At 38.6% G+C, this 27,947-nt stretch overlaps 1 protein-coding gene across 1 annotated transcript in view; it reads left to right on the top strand.

Annotated features, from left to right (window-relative positions):
- ACVR1 (activin A receptor type 1) overlaps positions 1–27,947 on the top strand; it is a 78,182-nt gene that overhangs the window by 41,829 nt on the left and 8,406 nt on the right. Inside the window, exons 5-8 of the mRNA XM_007941820.2 lie at positions 175–274; positions 4,014–4,160; positions 15,613–15,888; positions 19,239–19,436. Of these exons, the coding sequence (XP_007940011.1) occupies positions 175–274; positions 4,014–4,160; positions 15,613–15,888; positions 19,239–19,436 (721 nt within the window). The remainder of the gene's footprint in view (positions 1–174; positions 275–4,013; positions 4,161–15,612; positions 15,889–19,238; positions 19,437–27,947) is intronic.

Here is a 27,947-nt window from a genome sequence, read left to right as displayed (position 1 = left end):
CGTAGTGATAACTGCCTCGGAAACCCAAGGAGGGGTCGCTATGAGTCGGGGCCGACTCGACGGCAAAATAACAACAACAACAACAATGGGTTACAATGACATACATGCTAATACTCTACACCAGAAATTATTTTTCAATCTTTTTTTTTTTCCCTGCCTTATCTTAAACCACAGGATTTATTGGATCATTCATGTACATCGGGAAGTGGCTCTGGTCTTCCTTTTCTGGTACAAAGAACAGTGGCTCGTCAGATAACACTGTTGGAGTGTGTCGGTTGGTAATTCTTTTTCCCTTTTTGGGGGGTTATATGTAATGTAGTCATGGTTCTAGAAATAAGAAGGAACTTGGAGGATCTGCTGCTTCTTGTTGCCTGTTGCTTCCTTATTAAACTTCAGGTGATGTGAGGTAGCCATGCAGTATGACTACTTCTCTGTTCTCCATGATTCATGTGTGAGCACCTGAGCTTGTCAGAGCTCTTGTCAAAGGAGTGTGTCACTAGTTAGTACAGAGAACGCCTGGGCAAATGCTTTTGGTTGTACTTAGACCCATAGGGATGAAGAGAATACTTGAAAGACGAATCGACATGGTTGTGCCTAACTCTAGGTATTAAATGATTGGAGGTAAGTAGGTTTTTGGACAATAAAATTCTTTATTGCAATTCTCCAATTCCTCCCTCTCTTCTCCTTCTTTTAAAAATAGTTAAACAAATTTTTACCAAAGGTACCTTTATAGCTCCTTTATTTAGATAAGAGCTATATACATTTCTCTGTGGCCTCATATTTTTCCCATATGTGAACATACTTATTTGTAGATGTAATTGTGGTGTATATACGATTTTTTTGCCCAGTTTTAAGCACACATAGTTCCACATATTTGTAGATATCACAAGTATTTTAAAAGATTGTATAATAGCCCAATGAGGGATTAGATTAACTTCAGCGATACAATTTTTGCACACATTGCTCTTTTCTTTTTTGAATTATTTTCTTGAAATGAATTCCCAAGATTGGGGTTCTTGGATCAGAATTTGTGAATTTTTTTTTTATGGCTTATTTTATATACTGCCAATTGCCTTCTAGGAAGATCGAGCCAAGTGGGTTTTTTTAAGTTTGATCTTTATTAGTTTTGCTTTTTATGTGGAGAGTGTTTGGGAGTTGCTTTATAGTTTTCATTAGTTTTACTTCAGCTGGCATGCTGGAATGGCCACAGTGGCAGTCCTGAGTTGGCAACATCTCCACCCTCCACCTAGTTCTCAAGGTGTCTTTGGATTGGGCTTGACAGTGCCTGTCATCACATCTTCTGATTCTGGGAGGTGGCTGCCCATCATAAGTTGTCTTTACCACTTGGCTAATAGCCTCTGGTTTTTATTTCTTGTTTTGTGGAAACTGGGGGACCCCTAATTCCAGTAGTAGATGGGAAGCTGTAAGAGGTAGGAAGAGTAGCAACTAATGAGGAGGCAGCCTTGTTGCCTTTTCTCCAGGTCTGCAGCCACTTTGGCAGTCTCTCATTTCCCACTTCTCCATAACAAGGTGTGAATAGAGAAAAAGAAATTGTGGTTACCACTAGGGTTGTTCTCTTGTACCGACAAGCATCCTATTGATTGTTTACGTGTCCTGTTATTCTCTGCCCCATGTGCTCCATGGCCACTCAGCATTCACAGAGTAGCACGCAATCTCAAGATCTGTTCTCAGAGATTGGCCCCAGAGTCCAAAGGGCACAATAATATTATATCATTAAAATACATACACTGTTTCTGGTTATATAGATAATATTGCATCATTAAAATATGTATACTGTTTCTAGTCTTCAGCATTTTATGAAATAGGGTAAATTCAATGATAGCATTTGTTTGATTTAACCCTGAAGACTAACAAAAGTGATGGCTTTTCAGCAACTTGTAGTTCGTGTTCATGTGGTACAGGCTTGAATATGAAGATATGGGAACTGCAGGGATAGTATGATACCATTTTTGGTTCAAATAATGGAAAGTTTTAATAGATCAGCCATTTCCAGATGGTGATCAGTGAAATCACAACCATGGACAGGACTTTTGGGCAGCTCTGCTTCTGTTTTAGGGGCCTTTGAGTCAAGTTGCCTTTGCAAAAAGCACTTGAAAACTTTAAAAAAATTGAAAATCATTGAAGTAAATTTCTATTTTAACTTATCTACAGTCTTGTCCGTCTCATGTTTTCTTTTTAAAAAGGATTTGAGACAACTTTCTAGTAATGTTCACAATTCCCCAGAATAATCTTCTCCCCTTCTTGGTGAGAACAAGAAGGCAAAGGGAAAATAAACACAGATACTGGAGGCAAAGCCAGGGAAAGATGAGTGCACCATTTTCTAGCAGCTGATTTTATAGTATCTTAACTGTAGCCCTGAGCTTGAGCTACACATACTGGGCAATTGTTGTGACTTTATTAAAATTAGTTCTTTGCTAATTAGTATTTGTCTGGCCTGATAGTAACCCACAGTGAGCACTTCTTGGTCACATTTGACATCATTTTCGACTAAACCCACTGCCACTGAGTCGATTCCGACTCATAGTGACCCCATAGGACAGAGTAGATCTACCTCATAGAGTTTCCAAGGCTGTATATCTTTATGGATACAGACTTGCCTCATCTTTCTCCAACAGAGCTGCTGACGGGTTTGAACCACTGACCTTTTGGTTAGCAGCTGAATGCTTTAACTGCTGCACCACCAGAACCCCTACGTTTTGGATTAATTGTGTGTATTTCATACTGACATTGTTTATTGTGAGGGGATACAGATTTAGCACTCTGGATTGTGTTTCAGGTGTGTCACCTCGACAGACATGCCTTCTCTTTCTGTGTTTGGGTTCTCAATGCCTTAGTTTTTGTCAGCCAAGAGCTGTTTGCTGTATATGCAGGTGGTGCTGCAGCTGCTTATTATAAGCGGTGCCTCCTAGCAGCCTTGGTAGAAAGCTACTGCCCTGCAAGTTGTATCTCCTGCTGCCTTGTTATCTAGGTGCCTGGGATGTCTTTTCCCTTGATTATACACTGTGCTGATCTCTATCGTCTCATGGTAATTACCTCCTGCACCCCATCTCCCTGATCACCCCTACCTATAATTAAAGAGAAGAATGGAAGAGGGAGCCTGTAGTTGACAAAGCTGTCAAGTATGTTGCTGCTGCAGGAGGGAGGCGTGCACCACACTGATCAGATCACAACTAGTCCCCACATTTTCCAAAATGTATTCTCCAAGTGGCCTTTCCAGCATAGCCCACTTGTGGCATCACGGGCTGTCTAATGAGCAAATACCCATGACCAGTGTCAGAAATCAGTACTGTTCTGGGATTATGTGTTTAAGACTTTGCAAATCCTCTTTTGAAATAGATCTTCTGCCAACAAATCCTGTAAGGATGGCAGGGGCTGCTTGTTGTGTGAGCACAAAGATATTATTTCTACAGCCGTGTAGGTCTTGGTGTTTGCTATCCTTCAGGACACATATCTCAAACTTCCTATTATTCTTTGTGAAAAATATAATGCATGTGTAAATTCACCAATTTGGACTCTAGAAAAATGCCTGTGTTGATCGATCCTCTCTGAAGGGAAGGAATCAAGTAAGCTGTTCAAGTTCGCCTAAGTACTTTTTTTTTTTTGCTACCAGTGCAACATGAAATCGCTCTCTCTCTACCATTTTCTAAGTTTCTCTAATTACCCTGTGTTTTTAAAACCATAGAAATTTTATACCTTTCACTGTAGGGTTTTAAATGTAAATAGTAATTAGCAGATAATTGGACAATGCAGATACAGAGGGCTTTTAATTTGTTGCCATGCTGAGGTGGGTGGGAGGGGTACGTTTCACCTTACTTCTATATGTCTTTACAGGCAGGTATTTGTATTCCCAAACTGAGTTGTTCAGAGTGAACAACAGGAGGGATTAAGAATTGCAAGCACTACATTTACTGGCTTATTTTTAACACATAATTAGGGCTGGTTGCTTCTTGTGTGCTTAATGTCCAGTGTTGCCTCTGTTTCGTTTTGTGCAGGGAAAGGCAGATATGGAGAGGTGTGGAGGGGCAGCTGGCAAGGGGAGAATGTCGCTGTGAAGATTTTTTCATCCCGGGACGAGAAGTCGTGGTTCAGGGAAACAGAATTATACAATACTGTAATGCTGAGGCATGAAAATATCTTAGGTAAGTAAGCATAAGGGTAATCCCCTTTATTAATTGTATCTAGATAGAAATAATTCACCTGCCTTTTCAGGTGAATGTGAATTGGAAACTCTCTCCTGAAAACTGATATAGAGATCTCCAGCATTTACATAAACCCCCAAAAAAACAAACCCACTGCCCTTGAGTTGACCTACTCATGGCGATCCTAGTAGGGTTTCCAAGGCTGTAAATCTTTGTGGAAGTAGATTGCTTCATCTTTGGCCAATAGAGCAACTTGAGGGTTTGATCTACCAACCTTCTGGTTAGCTGCCAGATGCCTTACCCACTGTGCTACCAGAGCGCCTTCCAGCATTGGTGTATACTGTTTAATTTTCTTTTTAATGCCAATTTCTTGTTTGAATTTGCACATAAGTTCATCGTTCTCTGGATGGTGAAAGAGAAGTTGTTATTGCTAATTCTTATTCCTACATCTGCAGATTGTTATTTAAACATAAAAATTTGCCCCATATTGTTCACTTCAAGGCCTCATTGGTTGTTCTACTCACCCCACCCTTTTTGAATATTTATAGAATCAAGCTAAGAAAGATCTTTGGACTATTTCCTAGAGATTCACAGCTCCCAGGGACATCATAATTAAATGCACATTCCTTCAACTAAGCGTCGTTTTAAAGCTCTCATTTACAGAAAGAAGCAGCATAAATTTGAATTTGGAAACTAAAGCTTAGAAACATTTGTGAAAAACTTGAAATGCCCATTAAGATACTACGATGGTGATCTTCAAAATAACAGCAACAAAAACAGTTGCTGTTGAGTTGATTCCAACTGATGGCAACCCCGTGTGTGTCAGAAGAGACCTGTGCTCCCCAGGCTGTTTAATGGCTGAGTTTTTAGAAGTAGATTGCCAGGCCTTTCTTCTGAGGTGCCTCTAAGTGACTCAAATTGCCAACCTTTCAGTATAGAGAGTAAGAATAAATGTGGTCATATTAATAGATGGTTAATGAATGGTGCCTAGAGTGCTGCTTTAGTAGCGAATATGAAGTTTACATCGACTTTAACTCTGCATGGAATGTTTTTTTCCTTTTGGCTATTTTATGGCTTTTAGTTTGTTGTTGTTGTTGTTGTTATGTACCGTCAAGTCAGACCCGACTCATAGTGACCCCTCCTTGGGTTTCCGAGGCAGTATCACTACGGAAATAGATTGCCCCATCTTCCTTCCGAGGAGTGGCTGGTGGGTTTGAACCGCCAGCCTTCTGGTTAGCAGTCAAGTGCGTTAGGCACTTATAGGAAGGCCATTGCCAGAATTAATTTGTTTCCCAGTACTACTAATTTAGTATTTAAGTCTGAGTCACATTGTCTGCAAGTAATAGTTTTGACCTTGCCCAAAGTTTTGCTTCAATGTATAATAGTATGTTTCATCTCAGAATTACCGCGATTTCCCACTGTTGATTTCTCCCTTTGCCTTGCCCCATAAGCCCTAGTCAGCACCTAATCCTCCTCACTTGTATTGTTGCTCGTGGCCTTCCCTTTCCAGACTATTTTTTCACTCTGAGTTATCTATGGGGGAGCAGTGAGTCCTCTGCTCAAAGTGTCTTTGATGACTCCCACATTGCTGAAAACATTTGTGACTTTTGGGCTCCCTGTTAATTGCTTCCAAAGAGTCTCATAAGCTTTATCTACAAATATTTGCACATGTAGCTACTTCTGATATTTGCCATTTCTTGGTAATGCCACAGACGTTTAGATGTCTGTGACTTTGTTCATATTGTCCTTGATACCCACTGTCTCCTTCCTTACCCTTTAACCTCCTTTCTCCTCCCTCCAAACGTCTCATTTCCCTTCTAGTTTCTCCCAGTGGAGTTGTGTTTTTCTGTACTTTCTTATTTTGTATTCTGCTTTAACTCTTTTTTTTTTTTTAGGATTTGGGTGAAGATTTACAGAGTAAATTTACTTTTCATACGGCAGTTCACATATACTTTGTCTCATGTCATTGACCAAAATTTACAATGCAGCAGCTCCCCTCCCACTTCCTCCCCATAGTTACCTCCTCCCAGTGTCCATCCCTTCATACTCTTCTGCACCCTGAGCTATCTCCCTGTGCATACTGCTTTAACTCTTGCCACACATTGCCTGTGTTGCAGTTAGAGGTATATATGTAGCGGAAGAACAATCACAACACTAATAGTAATGAATAGTTACTATGCACTAAGCATGGTATAAGTGCTTTATGTACATTTTCTCATTTAATCATCACCACAACTACAAAAGGTTAGGTACTCTTGTTTTCCCAATTAACTGATGAGATAACCAAGGTACAGAGAGGTTAAATTTACCCAGTAGGGTAAATATAGAGTTGAGAACCACACAGGGCATTCTAAACCACAGTTCTGTAGCCTACAGTGTAATCTGCCAGATGGTCATACAGTAGTGATGGTGCTAATTAGATTCTAGAGTTAGCCTTGAATGTCCCTCAGGAAGGCACAGCTTTTGAGATAGGCACATTGATTTCTAGGAGTACATAGTATGGCCCAATTTTTCCTTCGAAGCTGGAGCAGACTTAGGTTGAGCAACAGATTAATAAATGGTGATTCCTGTAACATAAGTCAGGCTCAGTCTTTGTGATCACGTAGGTCAGAACATTGTCCGTTTCTTATTACCAAATGATTTATGGGAATTCTGAATTTATAAGATCTTTCCGCTTTCATCATAATCACAGCCATGTGGATTGATTTTATCCTATAGTCCTTTTAGTGGAGAAAGATGATAGAAACGTACAACCTTTTTTTTTTTTAAACTTCTTTTCCTACTTTATCAGTTTTCTGAATTTAGGTTTTGTGTGGTTATTTTTTTTTTCTTGCTATCAAAAGAGCAAATGGTATTTTGAGTATCACATCATGATTTTCCCCTACCTTCAATTACTGCTAACTATAACCTCCTAAAATATATAATTAAATTATATAATTGTAGGTGTGTGTGTTATTTTGTGTGTGTATCAAATACTGGACCCTCATTGTTGATCCCTCTAATTAAACACTAAAGCAATATCTTTTAAAGGGACTAGTTTGAATTTCAGGTAGCCCTGGTGATATAATGGCTGAATGCTTAACTATTACCCAGAAGGTTGGTGGTCTGAACCCACCAGTGACTCTGGGAGAGGAGACCTGGTGATCTGCTGTCATAAAGATTACAGCCTGGGAACCCCTCTGGGATGTTCTACAGGGTCATTGTGAGTTGGAATCAACTCAATGGCAACAAGTTTTTATGTCTCGTGTAGAAGTCAACAGATAAGGGAGTGTTGGGTGGTTGTATTATATGGTGGCAGAAACGGAGAGTGGGAGTTTTGAAAAGTAGTTTCCACTCTTGGCACCATTCAACTCTCTGTATGTGATGTACCTTTCTGAGAATTCTTTTCCTCATTACCAAAACCAAGGAAGTTGAGTTAATAAGAGAGTTCCACTTCAGGCTTTTCTCCTACTCGTAAAAGGTATTGTCTAACTATTCAATGACTCAGAATTTCTTGAGACCAATTATAAGTAAAAAAAAAAACTGAAAAAAGATATTAAAGTACAAGGTGGTGGTTGTGGCTTTAATTGAGCCCTGTGCGTTTTAAGATACCATGATTTAACTACTTTGGAACACTTACTGTGTGTTTGGCATCATAATAAGCACTTTACATGTAATAACTCTTTTATTCTCACAGTAGCTATTTCAGATGTATGTTGTTGTTACCCGCATTTTAAAAATGATGAAACCGAGCCAAAGAGATTTTAAATGACTTGTCCAAGATCACCCAGCTTGGGCATGGTATGGGGCTAGGTAGTCTGGGTCCAGGATTGAACACTCCCTCCACCCCAACACACATTTTATACCTACTGTTCACTTATTGACTATCTCATTAGCTGACATTTCACTTTTATGACAACTCTGAAAAAATTCTTAAGCACTACCTCTAATGGTTTGGTCCCCATGTAGGACAATGGCTAGATCTGGGGCACCCTTCACAGGCCACCTTGAATGATAGACTGGAGGCTCCATCAGTAACTGGGCCATGTAAGGGATGGTGCCGACTGGGACTTCTCACATCTGTGACATCTCAGTCCAGGAGTAGGAGGTGCAGGGTGACAGCAGGGTAGTGTGAGGTCACGGATAGGCAAGGGGAGGCCAGGCCAGGGCCTGAAGGTATCAGTAAGATCAATGGGGGAGGTGGGGAGAGACAGAAAGGGAAGGGGCAGTGCGGGGCTAAGGGCTGGGGTGGATAGAGGATGAGTGGGGTCCCTGCCCAGGGCAGTGGCAGAAGGCAGCAAGTGGTGGACAACACCTGACCACCACCCTCAACCCCTGTGGGCTCCATGGTGGTGGGGAAGGGTGGCTACAGACATGGGTTGCTGAAGATGGAGCATAACCCCCTACTCTCACATAATGCCGATTTTGCATGATCACGTGGTCTTTGGAACCTAACTGTGTCGATAGGTGAGGAGTGGGTGTAATTATAAAATTGTCAAAATCCTAAGTGAAACACCAAACCAAAGATAAAAAAAAAAGTCACTGCCAGCAAGTCAGTTCTGACTCATAGCAACCTCCATTGGGTTTCTACGACTGTAAATCTTCACGGAAGCAGGCTGCCTCATTTTTCTTCCATGGAGCAGCTGGTGGGTTTGAACCACTGACCTTCTTAGCAGCCAAATGCCTTAATCACTGTGCCATCAGAGCTCTGTTTAAGTAAAATACCAGAAAGATAAAACCCAATCATTTTGTCAGAAAATTAAACTCTACTTTATTAAAGAAGATAAATCCAAGAACATAGCAATATTTTAATATTAATTTATTAATTTGTTATAACAAGTCAGTAGTGCATTGGTTAATAAGTGAGGTCATATTTTTAAATATTGTACTTTATTTTTGTTATTGTTATTGTGAATATACAGGACCTAACACTCTTAACCACTTTGTGGTAGCTTTACTTCTCAGCTGTCAAAGCTGCCTGGTGCCAGGTATGTGGGAGAGTCACCAGTGAGAGGCTCACAAGGGGCCCTGACTACTGTGTTTAAGACTTTGGGGTTTATTTTGACTCTTGAAGAGTAGGAGGATGACATAAGAGGCCTCTTCCCTAATTATTTTCTCCCTTTTTTATAACGCATCCAGTTGCTTTGTCAGAATTCCAACTTACAGGCACCTGTTCAACTTCCAATCTCCATTGACAGTGGCACAAATATCCCATCCAAGTGCTCTTACGTTTGTAAGCACACCTAAACAGTTAAAAAAAAAAAATCCTGCTTATTTAAGTAATTTTTCCTGAAGGTCTAAAGCATAATTAACAGGACAGATAAATCCTTCTCTAAGACCGAGGGGACTTAGGGAAGGTAAGAGAATAAAAATTTCTTTGTTTATGATTTATTTATTTAACTTGAGGTTGTTCACCCTTGAGGGGAGACATCAGTGGAGGCCATACAGAACACAAAAATAATTAAGTTTGTTTTGAGTGGTGCTTTATACTTAGGGGTATTTGCTTTTTACCAAGGCATTAAAGATTAAAATCATTTGGTTTTAAAATTATAAAGTGAGAACATTTTCTTTTTCAAGAGTCACTAATATTGAAAGACACATTTTCAATTCATATGACTGCCGGCTGAAGACTCCAAGAAAAACAGCCAGGAGGGGACAAGGAGAGACTGGAGAGCAGGGAAGGAGGAGGGGATGAATAGGGTCAGGCCATGGATCTGGATCATAGGAAGAGTGATGGATAGAGAGGCAGGCAGGTGGCAAGGCGCCGACATGTTAATTCAACTTGTTCTGCTGATTCCGTGTAGGTACAAATGTCAAAGTAGAACACAACTTGTTTGGGAGCAGTATGGTATGATGGGTTAAGGGGATGGATTCAAGGGGGGACCATTAGTGACCTCATCTGTCAATAGTGTGCTATACCTATTTCCTGGAGATTCTGAAAAATTAAGTTAATACAACCCAGTAATTATTAGCTTCTCCCATTGTTATTGGAGCTCTGGTGGCACAATGGATAAGGCATTTGGCAGCTAACCAGAAGGTCAGTGGTTCAAACTTAACAGCTGCTCCATGGGAGGAAGATGAGGCAGTTTACTTCCATAAAGATTTACAGCCTTGGAAACCCTATGGGGATTTCTATGAGTTGGAATCGACTCACTGGCAGTGGGATTTTTTGGCCATTGTTGTGGTGGTTGTTGATGATGATCACATAGGATATCTTCATCTGGTCCCAGAGGCTCCCTATACTAGATGTAGTATACCAGATGTTTTGCGTGATCTTTCAAATAACATCTTTCAACTGCAGTTTTCCTGCTGTTGTTAGGTACTGTTGAGTTGGTTCCAGCTCAAAGCGACCCTGTGTACAACAGAGTGAAACACTGCCTGGTCCTGTACCATCTTCATAATCATTGCAATGTTTGAGCTTGTTGTTGCAGCCACTGTGTCTGTCCATCTTGTTGAGAGTCTTCCTCTTTTTCACTGACCCTCTACGTTACCAAACATGATGTCCTTTTCCAGGAACCAGTCCCTACAGATAACGTGACCATAGTACCTGAGACGAAGTCTTGCCATTCTCCCTTCTAAGGAGCATTCTAGCTGTATTTTTCCATGACAGGTTTTTTGTCTTCTGGCAGTCCATGATATAGTGAGTATTTTTTGCAAACACCATAATTCAGTTAATTCTTCTTCATTCTTTGTTATTTATTGTCTAGGTTTTGCAGGTCGATGAGGTGATAGAAAATTCCATGGCTTGATTGAGGTACACTTAGTCCTCAAAGTACCATCTTTGCTCTGACACTTTAAAGAGGTCTGTGTTGTTTGATTTCTTTCATGGGCATTGATTGTGGATCCAAGTAAAATGAAATCTTTGACAACTTCAGTATTTTCTCTGTTTATCATGATGTTACTTGTCCCGTTGTGAGAATTTCTGTTTTATTTATGTTGAGGTGTTATCCATAATCCATACTGAAGACTGTAGTTTTTGATCTACATCAGTAAATGCTTCAAGCCATCTTTACTTTCAGCAAGCAAGGTTGTGTCATATCACATACCATCGGTTGTTAATGAGTCTTCCTCCAGTCCTGATGCCACATTCTTCTTCATATAGTCTACCTTCTCAGATTTTTCACTCAGCTTACTGATTGAATAGGTATAGTGAAAGTATGCTACTCTGATACACACCTTTCCTGATTTTAAAACTTAAAATATCCACTTATTCTGTTGTAATGACTGCCTCTTGGTCTATATGACTCCCAACCAATGTGAGGACAATTAAGTGTTCTAGAATTCCCATTCTTTGTCGGAGTATCCATAATTTGTTATGATCCACAAAGTCGAAGGCTTTGGCATGGTCAGTAAAACATAAGTAAACATCTTTCTGTTATTTTCTGCTTTTAGGCAAAGCCTGTCTGATATCAGCAATAATATCCCTCCTCCCATGTTCTCTTCTGAATCTGGCTTGAATTTCTCACAGTTCCTTGTCAATACATTGTGGCAGCGGTTTTTAAATTATCTAAAAAATTTTACTTGTATGTGATACAAATGATAGTGTTTGATAATTTTCACATTCTGTTAAATTACCTTTCTTTAGGATAGGCACAAATAGGATCTCTTCCAGTTGGTTGTCTAGGTTGCCAAATGGATACTTTCAGCATTGCATCTGTTTGTTGAAACATCTCAATTAGTATTTTATCAACTCCTAGGGCCTTGTTTGTCGCCTACGACTTCAGTGCAGCTTAGACTTCTTCCTTCAATATTGTCAGTTCTTGATTGTATGTTACCTCATGAAATGACTGAATGTTGACCAATTTTCTTGGTCCAGTGACTGTATATTCCTTCCATCTTCTTTTGATGCTTCTCATTCAATATTTTGCCCTTACTCCAAAATCCTACTGCCATTAAGATTCTGATTCATAGTGATCCTATAGGATAGAGTAGAACTGCACATAGGGTTTCCAAGGCTGTAAATTTTTATGGAAGTGGACTGCCTCTTCATTTTCCTGTGGAATGGGCTGGTGGATTTAAATGCCAGCATTTTGTTTAGCAGCCCAGTGCTTTAGCCATAGTGGTATCAGAGTTCATGTATTTTGCCCTTAGCATCCTTCAATATTAGAACTAAAGGTTTGAATATTCTCTTTAGTTCATTCAACTTGAAAAGTGCCAAAAGCGTTCTCTTTTATTTTTCTAACTCTAGGTTTTTGCATAATTTCATTATATTTTACTTTGTCTTCTAAAGCTGTCCTTTGAAATTTCTTGTTCAGCACTTTTATTTCAGCATTTCTTCCTTCCATTTAGCTACTTAATGTTCAAGAGCAAGTTGCAGAGACTCTTCTGACATCCATTTTGGTCTTTTTTTCTTTTCTTTTTAATGACCTTTCTTCAGTGCTTTCTTCATGTATGATGTCCTTGATGTCATCCCACAGGCAACTCATTTGGTCTTTGGTCATAAGTGTTCAAAGTGTCAAATCTGTTCTTGAGATGGTGTCTGTATTCATGTGGGATATATTCAAGGTCATACTTTGGCTCTCATGGACTTTATAAAATTTTCTTCAGCTTCATCTTGTATGTGAGCAGTTGATGATCTGTTCCACATTTGGCTTCTGGCTTTGTTTTGACTGATTTTGAATTTCTCCACCATTTCTTCCCATAGAACTTTATTATCTGTAAAATGAATACAGTGGTACTTATCTAACTACTGTGTTTAGGAAAAAAATCTCATGAGAAAATATATGTGAGTTATAAATATTATATAAAATACTGTGTAACTATTAAAGGAGCTCTGGTGGCATAGTGGATAAAACATTCAGCTGTTAACCAGAAGGTCAGTGGTTCAAACCCACCAGCTGCTGCATGGGAAGAAGATGGGGCAATCTACTTCCATACAGATGTATAACTTCAGAAACCCAAAGGGGGTCACTGTGAGTTGGAATCAACTTGATGGCAGTGAGTTATGCAACTATAAGGCATTTTTATATGTCTTGTTTTTATCTGATACCTCCACAATCATTTAATTCTTCTTCAAGCCATCTCTTTCATTTTCTAAAAAATACTGTCTTCTTAGAAGTTCCAACTTTCACTGTCTATAACTATGTCTCATATACATAAGAATAACTCTAGACAGGTATCTCTGTAGCAGAAAAGGCAAGCATATCTGTGATCATTTATTTCATAGGATTGGCACCACCTGACTTCTGGGATTTCTTTAGTGTGCTCAGAAATCTACTTCATAATGTCTAGAAAAATCTCTTCCTACCTTTCTGTCTACTTTTGTCAGTATCTTCTCTTCAAGACCAGTTCATTTATCACTTTCAGATGGAAGCCTGTGGTATTGTCTAGTCTAAATTATAATAATTCCTTACTCTGGTCTCACATTGCCCTTTGCAGATAGCACTGTTACAGTCTTTTCTCATTATATTGTCATTTTAAAAAATAGACTTTCTGTTTTAGATTTATAGAAAAATTATGCAGAAACTACAGAGAATTTCTTCGTATCTCCTCCTCCCTGTACATTATTTCTCCTATTAATATCTTTCAAGATTGTAATTTCATTTTGTTTTTTAATTTTGTTGTGATTTGGGTGAAAGTTTACAGAGCAAATTCATCTTCCATACAGTAGTTCGCATACACTTTCTCTCATGACATTGACTGCAGTCTCCCACTATACAACAGTTCTGCTCCCACTTCCTCCCCATAGCCACCTCCTCTCTCTGTCCTTCCCTCCCATGCACTCCTGCTTCCCGAGCTGTCTCCCTGTGCATACACAGCCCTTCTATTCTCTTATGATTGATCTCTCCAAGGAGTATATCTACCTAATGTTAATGTTCACCTCTATGCCTATCTTTTGTTTGGCTCAGGAGTGATTTCAATTCCAGACCTGAAGGACAGCTAGGGACCATAGTCTCAGGGGTTCCATCAGGCTCTATCAGACCAGCAAACCTGCCCCCCATTTTTAATTTATGATTTTGAGTTCTATTCCACATTTTTCTACCACTCTATCCAGGATCTCCTACATAGATCCCCCTCCAAGTGGTTGACAGTGGTTGCTGGGCACCATCTAATTCTTCTGGTCTCATAGTTGTATAGACTGAGGACCATATGGTGTACTAGTCGCTTGGACTAATTGTTTCCGTGCATCCTTGGTTTTCCTTATTCTTCTTTGCTCTGGTTGAGGAGAGACTCATCCTTTGCATCTAGATGGCTGCTTGCAAGCTTTTAAGATTCCAGTCATTACTTGTCAAAGTAGGATGCAGAACAATGTTTTGTGTAGTATGATATGCCAACTGAGCTTGATGTGCTTTGTGACCATGGTCCTGAGCCCACCGGTCCAACTACTCGCTTCCTCTGGGTAACTGGCTGTGGCCAAGGAGTGACTACAACCTTCTCCCTTATCAGCTCTACTACACACCTGGAAATTCTTACAGAACATACAAATACACTTGTAGAAACATTGTCTGCCAACCCTGTACATGGTCATGGCCACACTCCCCTCTGCCTAAACATAACCTGATCTTTCAGCCTGTTCTTCCATCTATCCACCCACAGATCAATGTTTGCCATCACTAACAATGCAGTATTGTATGTGCAAAAGGGTTCATCTTTGTTGTCTGTACCTCCTATGTACCTCGCTATGTCTTCCTTTTCCTCAATGCTACCGTGTTGATCATTCATATTTGGTATGGTACATTGTCTTTCCCTTCACCCAAATCAATACTTGTCTCTACCTATCTACTAGTGTTCCCTCTCCTCCCCTCCTACCCCTGGTAACCAACGAAGAACATTTCCTTCCTTATATAAACCTTTCCTTAATTTCATTTTTTTTTTTTTTTAATCTGTCTTTTCTAGCCAATAAATACCATTGTTAATTGGTTTTTTTCTGGAGGGGGCTCTGACTAAAGGCATCATAAGAAGTAGCTCATTCATATTTGACTATTTCCTTTTTTTATTATTACTTGATGAATTAGCTAGTCATTTAATCTATTACACATCTATTATACATTTGTTACACTTCTGTGCAGACATAGACCAGAGAGTTTACATGAGTTATTCAGTGTTATACAGAGAATTAGAGTCAGGACTAACCTATAGGTCTCTGGGTTCTGGGGTTTATGTTCTTTTTCTGGGTGTTGGATGAATGGTATTTTCTTAGGATATTGACATGAAGAAGAGCTTTACAGTGTCAATTATGTGTGAGCACAAAGATATTATTTCTATTTAAATCTTAATGCAGTTTAACATTTTTAAAGGGATTAATTTCAGTGGAAATGAATACGAAGCTTTCATATTCATTAGCAGTGCTGTTTGAAGGAGTAAATGCTATTATTATTCTCTGTTGATGCTTTTAAGTCTCCAGTCATGGCAATTGGTTAATTTACTTATGTTATAAATGATGTCTACTACGTAGGTTACTATTTTCAGATATTAAAAGTTACAATGTGGAATTCTCACATGAGTGTTGATTTTGTTTGTGTTCTCTCTCCAGGTTTCATTGCTTCAGACATGACATCAAGACACTCCAGTACCCAATTGTGGTTAATTACACATTATCATGAAATGGGATCGTTGTACGACTATCTTCAGCTTACTACTCTGGATACAGTTAGCTGCCTTCGAATAGTGCTGTCAATAGCTAGTGGTCTTGCACATTTGCACATAGAGATATTTGGGACCCAAGGAAAACCAGCCATTGCCCATCGAGATTTAAAGAGCAAAAACATCCTGGTCAAGAAGAATGGACAGTGTTGCATAGCAGATTTGGGTAAATTTTTTAAAATATGTTTTAGCTACTCTTTTTACTCTTAGAGTTCTGCACTGTTTAGCTAGATTGCAGCCTTTTTTTCTTTTCCCAGCATTTTATTATGAAAATTTTCAAAAATCCAGAGAAGTTGAAGTAATTTGACTGTGAACAATTGTATTCTTGCAACCAGGATTGTACCATTAACATTTCACTTTTGTTAAATGTTATCACATATCAATCTGTCCATTTCCCATCCATCAGTCCATCTTATTTTTTGATACATTTCTAAGTAACCTGCAAATAAAAGAACAATTAACCCTAAAGACTTCAGTGTACATACTAGCATATCATTAACTAGAATTCATTATTTGTTTACTTTGTTCTCTTTTCAGATTTGTTGTTGTTCTTGTAAGGTGCTATAGAGTTGTCTCTGACTCATAGCAACCTATGCACAGCAGAATAAAACACTTCCCGGTCTTGTGCCAGCCTCACGATCCTTGCTATACCTCAGCCCATCATTGCAGCCACTGTGTCTATCCATCTTATTGAGGGCCTTCCCCTTCTTCACTGACCCTCCACTTTACCAAAATGAGATTTACATTATTGAAATACAAAAGTCCAAAGCTCACATTCTCTGAACTTTGGCAAATGCTCTATAACCCAAATTCCTATTGTGCTAGACTTTCTCCAGTTTCCCCAGAAAGTCACCATATGCTTGTTCAGTTTGAAAAAATATTCCCTGCCCCATTCCATCTTCAAGAGGCAACCAATTTGGTTATATTCTTATCTCATGAAAGTAGGTGCACAGTGACGTGGAGTAGATAGATACACAATTAAAGAACCTGTGGAGTGAGTTTGTCTTAAACATGGTTTCTAAAATTGTTCTTCTGTAACTAAGGCAAAACCTGAATTGAAAAAGAAAAAAAAAAAGCAAAAGAAACCCTAAACAAATTCACCCTTTACCTTGTTGGGAAATCTCATTCTTACAGTGTTAGGACACTGTTTAGTGCAGCTTTAGTCCCATTATAAATAAGATTATTTTAATTTATAGTGATTTTATGTAACACGAAATTCACCTTAGATACTCAGAATATTTGCCAATTAATTGTACTAATAGGAAATGAACTGTAATAGTAATTACTCATTTCAGGAGACTATTGAGAGTGCTTACTCAATTTAAAATGGTTTATGTTATATTAATAACATTACAGTTATTGTCAAACTGATAGAGGCTTAGACTGTAGCTTCAGTTATGTAAATAAACTTTAAAAATACTGTTTTATGTTTCTAAGTGCTTTGACACATCAAGACAATTTATTTTCTTTGAATCCCTTTAAAGCCTGTGCTTTCACACTGAGAAATTATTTTACAGTGTTTCCCAAATATAAGAGGAAAATTATTTCAGACATGTTGAAAGGCATGAAAGTAAAGCTCTTTGTGGATAGTTTTTAGTTGCAATATAGAAGATAATATCATGTCTTTAGAGCCGGAGTAATTTGGGTTTGAGCTCTGACTTTCTCAATTATTCATCCTATGCTTTTGTGCAAGTCTTCTAATCTATTTATTTCTCCCAAGTGCTAACACTGTACCATACTTCTGTATTGTTTAACATTTTCATAAAAATGAGTTCATGTATTACTCATGTAACTATAAAAACAATTATGCCAGCCCCTCAGGGTTTTTGAAAGATTTAGAAATTATTTTAAATCTTTGGCAAATAATATGCATTCAAATGGTAGTTGCTGTTATGATCCAGTGGTCCAGGGAAGATGAACAGATTGAGCCAGCTGTTGGCTTTAGTTTATGGGACATGACTGGGAGAGAGCGAGAGTGTAAGTAAGTCTGGCGAGTTAATTCTTCAACTGTATTTCATCTAGCCTACAGCCTTACAATTGGCTATATGGGTAGATGTAAAGATCTGTGTTAAAGGGTCATTATTCAGGGCATCGCTATGTAGTACAAGAGATGGCTCTGATAAACCATAATTTGTTATATGCTTCTTTTTTTCTTTACTTTATACCCAGAAATTAAGGGTAATCATTAGAAATATTATTTTGTTGGCAATACTCCAAAAAGACCACTATTCAATTAATTTATCTGAATTTTTATTACAAAAATATCTAATACAGAAGAGTTGAAAGAATAGTATTATTAATGAGTTCTTATAAACTCAACAGCTATGTTTAACAGTTGTTAAATTTTTGCCAGTTGTCTGTATGTGGGTGTATATTTGCTAAACCATTTGAAAATTAGTTGCAGACATCGCAACAATTTATTTCTAGATATTTCAAAATGCATCCCCTAAGATGAGGCCATTTACTGTTATATTAGATAATCATAGTTTCATTATCACACCTAAAAAATAGTGCTCTGACATTATCATTTAATACCCCTTTCCAAAATTTCCCAGTTTTTTCCGCAAAAAGAACTCAAAGTTTACACATTGCATTTGTTTAGTATATTTCCTTTGTTAGTGTAATAGCTATCTATTACCAGGTAATAAATTACTCTTAAAACTTAGCAGCTTATCTTACATTGTCCTTGAGAGTCAGGAATTTTGGAATGGCTTAGCTGCATGGTTCTTGCTCGTAGTTTCCTGGGCCTTGCACTCAAACTGTTAAGTCAGTGCTGCCGTCATTGGAAGTGGGCTTCCAAGATGGCTCCCTCATATGACTCTTGGCAGGAGGCCTCAGTTCTTGTTCATGTGGGCCTCTCCACAGGGGTGCTTGAGTGTCCTCATAACACGATGAATAAACCAAGAGAGAGAAACATTTAATATAAGATCTGTGCTTTGAGTTAGGATCCAGTGTAATGCTCTCTGTATTCTTGACTGAGAATTGGAAAGAGAAAGGCCTGTGATTTCATCACCATTATTGCTCAGATGAACAGCTCTTCCTTTAAGCATGGAACAGTGCCTATAGCAGTCTTCCCTATATATAGTGACACATTACCTCAAATTCTCTGTCTCAGACTGTTTGAAATGTGTTTGAAAACTAGTAGGACCTGTGGTGAAGTTTGAGAGTTTAATTTGCTTCTTGTTAAGACAATTTCAGGCTCACATATTGAATGTGAGCCTGCTTTCCCGTGGACTTCAATCACTGGCCTCATATTTGTTTAGTGCATAGGTCATTTACTTAAAACATTTTGTCATGTATTACCAGTTGAAGAATGTTTCTGACGACATTGGTGCTGGTCTCACTTCAGATGTTATCACAAAGTGTATTCCAGAGATTTTTTCTGGCTGTAATGCAAAAATGACCATGAATGCCACAAGAGGGCACTTCTGGTTGGGATTGGTTTAAAATCCTTTGATGACCTCCTATGGGGAAAGTAGTGAGCTGATTGACACTGTTTTGTCTTCTTCCTTTTAGGCCTGGCAGTCATGCATTCCCAGAGCACTAATCAACTTGACGTGGGGAACAACCCCCGTGTGGGCACTAAACGCTATATGGCCCCTGAAGTTCTAGATGAAACCATCCAGGTGGATTGTTTCGATTCTTATAAGAGGGTTGATATTTGGGCCTTCGGACTTGTTTTGTGGGAAGTAGCCAGGCGGATGGTGAGCAATGGTAGGTATCTAATCTAATCTAATACTGTCCTTGTTTAAGTCCTCTTGATTTTCTGCCTTTATAAGGACAAAAGGAATTACTTATGTCCAGATTATTCCCTGAACCATACCTGTCAAGCTATAGGCATCTATATTTGATTTATGGTTGGTAGGTGGGATGTAATGGTGTTATGTTTTACATACACAAGAAGGAATGACTACTGAAAATGAGTATTTCTAGAAGAGACTAATTATTCTTTAGTTTTTCTTTCGATTGATCCATATTCCTTCCTTCGTTCCTTGTTCCTCCTGTTTTTCTTTTTTCCCCACCCTTCCGCTTCCTTCTCTACTCCTTTTGCAAGGGTGGGTTAACTTGAGGGGAATGCTTAAGTAAAGTTAAGGATGATTCTGCTGCTTTAGATCCTTTTACTTTTTAAGTTTGGATTATGAAAAAAGGTTCAGGTTTGGCTTCCTTGTAAAAAGCAGGCCGTATATTCTCAATGAGTAAAGTTTAAATTCAGGAAGCCCGTGACTAAGTAGCTTGTGCTGATCCTTTCATAAGTAAAGTACTTTATGAATTGGTGTTGTTTTAGCAGTCATTTTTAACCTGTGTCCCCCTTCCAGGCTGGTCTTTTGTGCATCCAAATCAGCAACAAAAGCATTGTTGAGCTTTAAATACAGTATCCTAAGAGTACTAAGTGTACTCTTTCAAATTGTACACACCCATCTACCCACAAGTGGCCATTATGGTGGAATCCTCTGAATTAACTAGATCACCTTCTTCATATCTTCACAGCTGAAAATCTTAACTTCACAGAGGATGTGTCTAAAATTATTCCAGGAAAAAAGAACAAAATGCCATATACTTAGATTAAGGTTCATTTCTAAGTGATGCCATGCATTTTTACCCTCCTCTAACCTGTTGGAATCCTGCATGTGAAGTATTAAAGAAATAGTGCATGGAGTTGCTAACAACCACATCCCATCCTCCTCCCACTGATACTTTCTAAGGATTGAGATTCTTGGGACAATCATAATTTTCATGGGTAATAAAGACAGAGATTAGGAGTTTTTGTGAGGAAAGTAGAATTGGAATAATTTAATGTCGTTTTAGTATCCAGAAGTGTACAGTCATTAAAATTGGCATACCTTCAGGGTGGCTTTTTTCTAACAGTGGAGTGTGTCTACTTTGAATAACCATCTAAGGATCTCAAAGCCAGTCTTTCTGATTAAACGTGAACACACATGGTTAGTAACTTGAACATTCTTTTAAAGTGCTTTTTTTTTTTTAATGGAAGTCGTGAACATTTTCTTGGTAATTGTTTCTCAATCTTGGAAGCTACTGACTTGCAGTTTGTACCGTTCAAGCGCCTTGAGAATTGTTTGCAACACAGAGGTTGTTTTGCTGATTTTTAAAGTTTTGAACTTTGTCTGAAATTGCACATCTGACTTGACTTCCCTGTCCCCAGTAAGCTTGGATCTAATTGAATCATTTATCTGAACAGACAGTATGTAGAAGGACTGGTGTAATAATAAACTATGTGATGGGGAACTTGCCCCAAACAAAGAGAAAGTTGACTTTGCAAAGCCAGGACAGTAGCATTTCCAGCTGTGGGAGTGCCGGAGTGGAGCCAAGCAAGCCTGCATGATGAAAGCTGAACTTGGCATAAATTTGGGATTTGGGCTTTGTAAGAATTCATGTTGCAAAATCACCCCCTGTGTCATAGGCATAAACCCAAATGGCTTTGTAAGATCAACTGTGATTAATAGTAGTGACTTTGAAGTTACAGTCATCAGTTGAAGACCTGGCTATATAAATGGTAGCTTTTAATATTATTTATCATGATAGGAAAAGGAAGAAAGACTGTTCGGTTGTTTTTTGATTTTCTGATCTCCCTCCTGTATGTAGGCTTTTTGCTAGTTCCTAAAATTTTGTGGGTTGAGCTGCTATTACGTGATATGGGATTTGACTTGTAGGGGTAGGTGGATATCTCATGTCTCATTCTAAACCAGCTACTGGCTCTTGGCAATGATTGATTTGATATTTTGCTCTCTGTCTCTCTATTCCCTTTCTCCCATGAGCATATGAGCCCCATGCACATACCTCACATATATACACAAACACAAAGCTGCAGATCATTTATCTAAACTGAAAGTTGAAAGTGTCCAATGCTACGTGTAAAGATTTTATTAATAATCTATCATGACACCTCCCCCCGGAATAAAAATAGAAAAATGATTCAAAAGAAAAAAATGTCAACAGGTTATTCCAGCATTCATGTTCCTTTACACTTCTTGTCTATGGATCCATGTATATATTTTTTGAGTTAGTTGTAATCATAGGATGGATTAAAATTTTTATCATCTTTTTCATTTGTGTTGTTTTTGTTATTAAATAGTCTCATTTTATAGTAAATGGTCATATGATATTTTTATTAACCATTTCCATATTGTTAGACATCCTGTCTCTTCCATTTGGGGCCTATAGCAGACATCTTTATGCTTATAACTTCTTCATTTGGGGAATTAATTTTTTAGCTGAAAGGAAGTAGACTTAGTAGGTCAAAGAGTGGACATTTTTGTGGCTTGTACATATTGTCAGATTGCTTCCTTAAGAGTTGTACTAATTTACAATATTCCCCTCACCCCAAAGTGTGACGTACCCATTTTACTTTCTTACCATCTTTAGGAACTATCATTAAAAGAATATATATTTTCAAAATTATTGCATATAAAATGTACCTCATTAAGTATATGAATATCTTATATTAGGTCATTAAAATTATGCATCCTTTGAGTTTGAGGCCATTATAAAAATTGATGACCAGATAGTTCCCTTGGAACAATATAATCCTCAAGTGAACCATGAGCATAAAAATAGGCTGTATTTTGTATTTTAATTGGAATTTTACACTTATTTGCTACTGATAGTAAACCTTATGCTGTTCCTGTACAGGAAATCAGCATGAAGTCCATTTTTACAGCTGAAAATTTCTCAATAGTGTCTGTTGGATTTTACTTTTTATGTTTAGTTTGACACTGAGTTTGGAACTGGTAGGAAAGAAAATAGTTTCATATCTTTACCTGTGTGAATTTTCTATATGAATTTAAGGCAGGAGTTTGCTGAGATCAATAGTTTTTCAAGTAGATTGTGCAGCAGAATCACTTAGGTCCTACCCCTAGAGTTCCTAATACAATAAGTCTAGAGTGAGACTGAGAATTTCCCTTTCTAACAGGTTCTCAGGTCATACTGATGCTGCTGGGTTGGGGACCATATTCTTGAGATCTGGTGTTAAAGTTGTTGTTGTTGTTGTTGTTGTTATGTTCCATTGAGTCATCTCTGACTCATAGCGACCCCCTGTAGAACAGAATGAAACACTGCCTGGTTCTGTGCCAGCTTCATGATCCCTACGATACCTGAGCCCATCGCTGCAGCCACTGTGTCAATCCATCTTCTTGAGGTGCTTCCCTTCCTTCGTTGACCCTCCACTTTACCAAGCATGATAGCCTTCTCCAGAGAATGTCCTTTCTGACAACATGACCAAACTAGGTGAGATGAAGTCTGGCCATTCTTGCTTCCAAGGAGCATTCTAGCTGTACTTCTTCCTTATTCATCATCAAGCTCTCACATGCATATGAGACTATTGAAAATACTATGCCATGGGTAAGGCGCATGTTGGTCTTCAAGGAGATATCTTTGCTCTTCAGCACTTGAAAGAGGTCTTTTGCAACAGATTTGCCCAATGCAATATGTCTTTTGATGTCTTGACTGCTGTGTCCATTAGTGTTGATTGTAGAACCAAGTAATATGAAGTCTTTGACAATTTCAATCATTTCTCCATTCATCATGATGCTGCTTATTGGCCCAGTTTTGAGGATTTTTGTTTTCTTTATATTGAGGAGTAATCCATGCTGTGGACTGTAGTCTTTAATCTTCTTCAGGTAGTGCCCCAAATCATCCTCACTTTCAGCAAGCAGATTTGTGTCATCTGTAGAATATGTTAAATCAGGCTAACTCAGGTAAGGAAATAAGCCTGCTGCCGGGACACCAACAGAGCCTTTCAAAGCAGGATACCTGTTCCTTTGGGTTCGATGCTTCTGGTGAAACTTTCTCTCTTCTCCAAGCTTAAGGAGTTCTGGTGGCATACTACCTAAGGCATTTGACTGCTAACCACAAAGTTGGTGGTTGAAACCTACCAGCCACTCCATGGAAGGAAGATGGGGCAAGCTACTTCTGTAAAGATTTACTGCCTCAGAAACCCTTCTGGTGAAACTTTCTTTCTTCTCCAAGCTTAAGAGTGGCCTCTTTTACCTTTAAGATACTTAGATCAAGGCCGTGGCCTTTCTTTCACTACTTCTCTGACAATATTCTTTCTTCCTCTCCCTTTGTAGGTCTGCAGACCCATGTGGTTGTGGTATGCAATGTCAGTACCATGTAAGAAAAGAACTTTGTTATTAGGATCCTGTAGAAAAATGAGTACATAGTAACCATGACTTGTTTCATTTAGCTTTGGTTTGATCAAAAGCCTGAATAGCCCCTTTCGAGTGTTCTGTGAGCATGTTCTCTCTTAATAGGTCCTTTCTATTGAGTTTTGGCCTTTGGTGTTGGACCTTGCTTGTATCTCTGTATGTGGAAACTCCATGGTTTGGTTGCTCTACTACTGTAGTTGTCTGTTCATTAATTAAAAGACTAAATGATCTTCACTGTTCATCCTCCAGAGCCTTTTTGACTATACCATCATCCTTGCAGCATGAACCTCTGTGACTTTTCCTGGGGCTTATGGTCTACTTTGATACATTGAAAATCAAACAAATAAAAAGTTTCCCTTGTGATTTAAATGTCATATAAATTTGTCATTTTTGTGACAGGTACACTTCACTATCACACATAACCAGATATTCTTAAAAGTACCTGGGGATTCGAAAATGCTGTACTAGGGCTACACTCAGAATATACATGAGATTTTTTTTTGAAAAGGCATTGTACCCATATTCTAAGACAGACACATTTAGAAGATAGGACAGACATGTTCCTTTGTTGTATGTGGCTGTTGCACACTCTTGTTGTGATGTACTTCTCTCCCCTTGCTGTGATTGTCCTCAGGGCTGTCGCATTGTACGCCAAAGTCTGTATGAAAAACGTCCCCTGGAGCTGTGCAGTGCTTCTCTAGGGACCAGTGAGAGGCAGTGAAATGGAGCTATGCTGTCAGATTCTATTACTGTCTTAGTTTCTAGTGCTGGTGTAACACAAATACCACAAGAGCATAGCTTTAAAGGACAGGAATTTATTTTCTCCCAGTTTTGGAGGTTAAAATTTCCAGTCAGGGTCTCATTTAGCTCATTGTTCACCTGATGGTGGCCCTGGGCATTCCTTGGCTTGTGGACAGTCCTCACATGGCACTTGTCTTCCCCTGTGTTTCTCCGTGTCTATTCTGTTCTTTTTATAACTCAGAAATGATTAGGTTTTGGAGCCACCCTATCCTTGGAATGACCTCATCCACATAACAAAAGAAAAACCCTATTTCCAAAGAACATTACATTCACAGGCACATGAGTTTGGAGTTAATCATGCTTTCTGGGAACACAGTTCAGTCCTTAGCGATCACTTAATACTGTTCTCATCTTGCAAAAAAATATTGATTAGTAATAGTATCTACTTTGAAGGGTTATAATGAATAAATACGTACAGTGCCTCGTATGTATTTGGCATATAGTAAATGCTAACTACCATAGCCATTGATATTGGTACCTTTCCATTGGAAATGAGTGACGACCACCATTGTGCTTGCAGCTTTTAAGCTTTTGCCCTATTCCTTGTTATCTACCTTTACCCTGCTACCACTTTACCCTTTACACAAACTATGTTTGTGTCCTTCCTTTACAGCCCGTGGGAAGGTTATGTGGGCACTTACTTGTTTGCTCTGTTACTAGCTTTGTTTGTTTTGTGATAGAATCTAGTATTAAATGTGTCAAAAATTATTTATATATCAGAAAAATTCTTACTGGCCAAGCTGTACCCTTCATGTGGTAGGGGCTAGGAAATACTAGTTCGAATAAGCTTGTGTTTGGCACATGTACTTTGGAAAAACCTCTTCTAATTAATCCTTGAGCTTGCCAGGGAACTACGTGTTCTTCTGTTCCTAAGCACAGTGGACCTATGTATATGGAAACCATGACAACTCTTATTTTCTTCATCAACTTAATATACAATATGTTTCACGATTTTAGTTCACTACTTTAGTGCATACTAAGGTTTGAACAAAGGGAAGAATCATGTTAGGGAAATTTTTCCCCCATATTCATTAAACTGAAACCAAACTCACTGCCATCAAGTTGCTGCTTTCTCATAGCAAACCCTGTTGGGTTTCCAGGGCTGTAAATCTTTACTGAAGCAGACTGCCTCATCTGTCTTCCAGCCTTTTGGTTTGCAGCCAAATATGCCTTAACCACTATGCCACCAGAGCTCCGTATAGTCATTAAAGTTACTTATTTATTTTTAGCCTTTAGCCATATACTCAATTATAAGAGGCTTGGGGCAGGAATATGGAGGTAGGGTGGGGCAGAAGGACTTTTTTTTGCTAATTCCTAGAATTTCATGTCCCTAATTTATAGATCTGGGAGCTCTGGTAGCATAGTGGCTAAAGCACTTGACTGCTAACCAGAAGGCTGGCGGTTCAAACTCACCAGCCACTTCTCGGAAGGAAGGTTGGGCAATCCTACTTCGTAGTGATACTGCCTTGGAAACCCAAGGAGGGGTCGCTATGAGTCGGGGCCGACTCGATGGCACATAACAACAACAACAACAACAACAACAACAACAATTTAGAGATCTAAACCACAAATATTAGATACACCTTTTTGAATCTTGTCTTACCCAGAAGTCCTTGTATAAGCTCAGTGTTTCCCATGATTCATTTGTACACATGCTGCTTTCATGATTATTTTTCTGTATCTAAATGCCACCTCCACCATTATTTACCTAATTTTCTAATCTTTAAGTTATGTAATTCTTTCAAACTTGTTTATTTTAAAGGAAAATGATTGTCATAAGTACAAATGGAAAACTGGTACCAAGTGGCATAAAATGGAAGGTAATTACATGAAAGAATATGTAGTTAATAAGATAAAAACATATTTTCCATAAGCCATATCAGATTTTCTCACATGCCACCGTTGAAGGAAACAATATGTTAACTTATAGTCCTCTCAGAAAGGCAAATATGAATAGTTCTCTTTTTTCCCCTCTAAGATGGTTGTAGCTGTAATGTTGTAATTGTTGAAAGAAGTTCACTGTTAGGGACCTGTGTGCTTCTCACCTGTTACCAGAATCTCTGACTTGAGTACCAAGTTGGAGGATTGTGCGTTGCCTTTGTAACGTGAAGCAAGCACTGTGGGATATGGGATTAATGCAGAGAGACATATTTAACTATCCATTGATTGACTTGTTGGGAAGAATTCTAGAATATGAACAGGGAATTGGATTCTTATCCTTAGTTTTGCCATTTATTAGTGTAAACTTTTCCTGTGGGGGCCCAAGTTTCTTCCCTGGAAAAAGGAAAGATATGAACTACATGACTAACCTCCCATGGCGGTCTCTTGGCCTCTCCTTCTGCTTATTCAGTCTAACCTAGTTTAAAATCCCCTATCTGCAACTACGAAATCCTCAAAGCTCTGAAAACTGAGTTTTTTCCTAACTTAGTTGGCATCAAACCTGACTTGAGTGGACTCATTTGATGGTCAAACCTGACCTGCACTGACATGAGTTTATTTATACCCAGTGGTCTTTCAACTTAGTGCAACTATTCATATTTGCTGCAGAAATGTGTTTGATTATGGGGTACTTCTCAAACCCTGATGGAAGGTGTCACATAAAACATGTTATGCTTCCTGTTACCTATGTAAAATGCATAAAGTTCTGAATTGGTCAAAAACACCCAACCTCAAGGATTTTGGATAAAAGGGTGTAAACATTAAATCAACATTTCATTCATTCACTAGTCTAATAATACAAAATATTATGTTAAGCTCTGAGGAAAGAGTTGAGCTAAAAAATACCCAACATAAAGGTGTTCTCATATCAAAATCTCAACAACAACTGACTTGGTTTTTGGTTTTATATTTTAGTTGAGGAGACAAATTATTGTAAATGAATAGAATAAGCCATTGGGGTTGAATTTGGAGGTAATGTAAATGGTTAGTGCACTCAGCTGTTAACTGAAAGTTTGGAAGTTCAAGTCCACCAGAGGAGCTTTAGAAAAAAGGCCTGGTGATCTGCTTCTGCAGAATCAGCCATTGAAAACCCTGTGGAGCAAGTTCTACTCTGACATGTATGGGGTTGCCGTGAGTGAGAGTCAACTCAGTGGCAACTTGTGCTGTTAACTGTCGTTGAGGTGTACAGAGAGGTGACTGAAGGCAAGGTAAGCACTGAACTTTACCTGAGTTTGTGGTAGCAGGGTGAGGGAGTTCTTTTTAGAAGATAAAAAGCATGAACTGACTCACAAATGGGATGGAAAGGAGCAGAGCTACAACTCAG

The sequence above is a fragment of the Orycteropus afer genome, unplaced genomic scaffold (assembly GCF_000298275.1).
Source record: "Orycteropus afer afer isolate SDZICR_OR568_19922 unplaced genomic scaffold, OryAfe1.0 scaffold00084, whole genome shotgun sequence".
Lineage (NCBI taxonomy): Eukaryota > Metazoa > Chordata > Mammalia > Tubulidentata > Orycteropodidae > Orycteropus > Orycteropus afer.
Note: the sequence above shows the minus strand (reverse complement) of the source record. Positions and strands in the feature narration are given on the sequence as shown.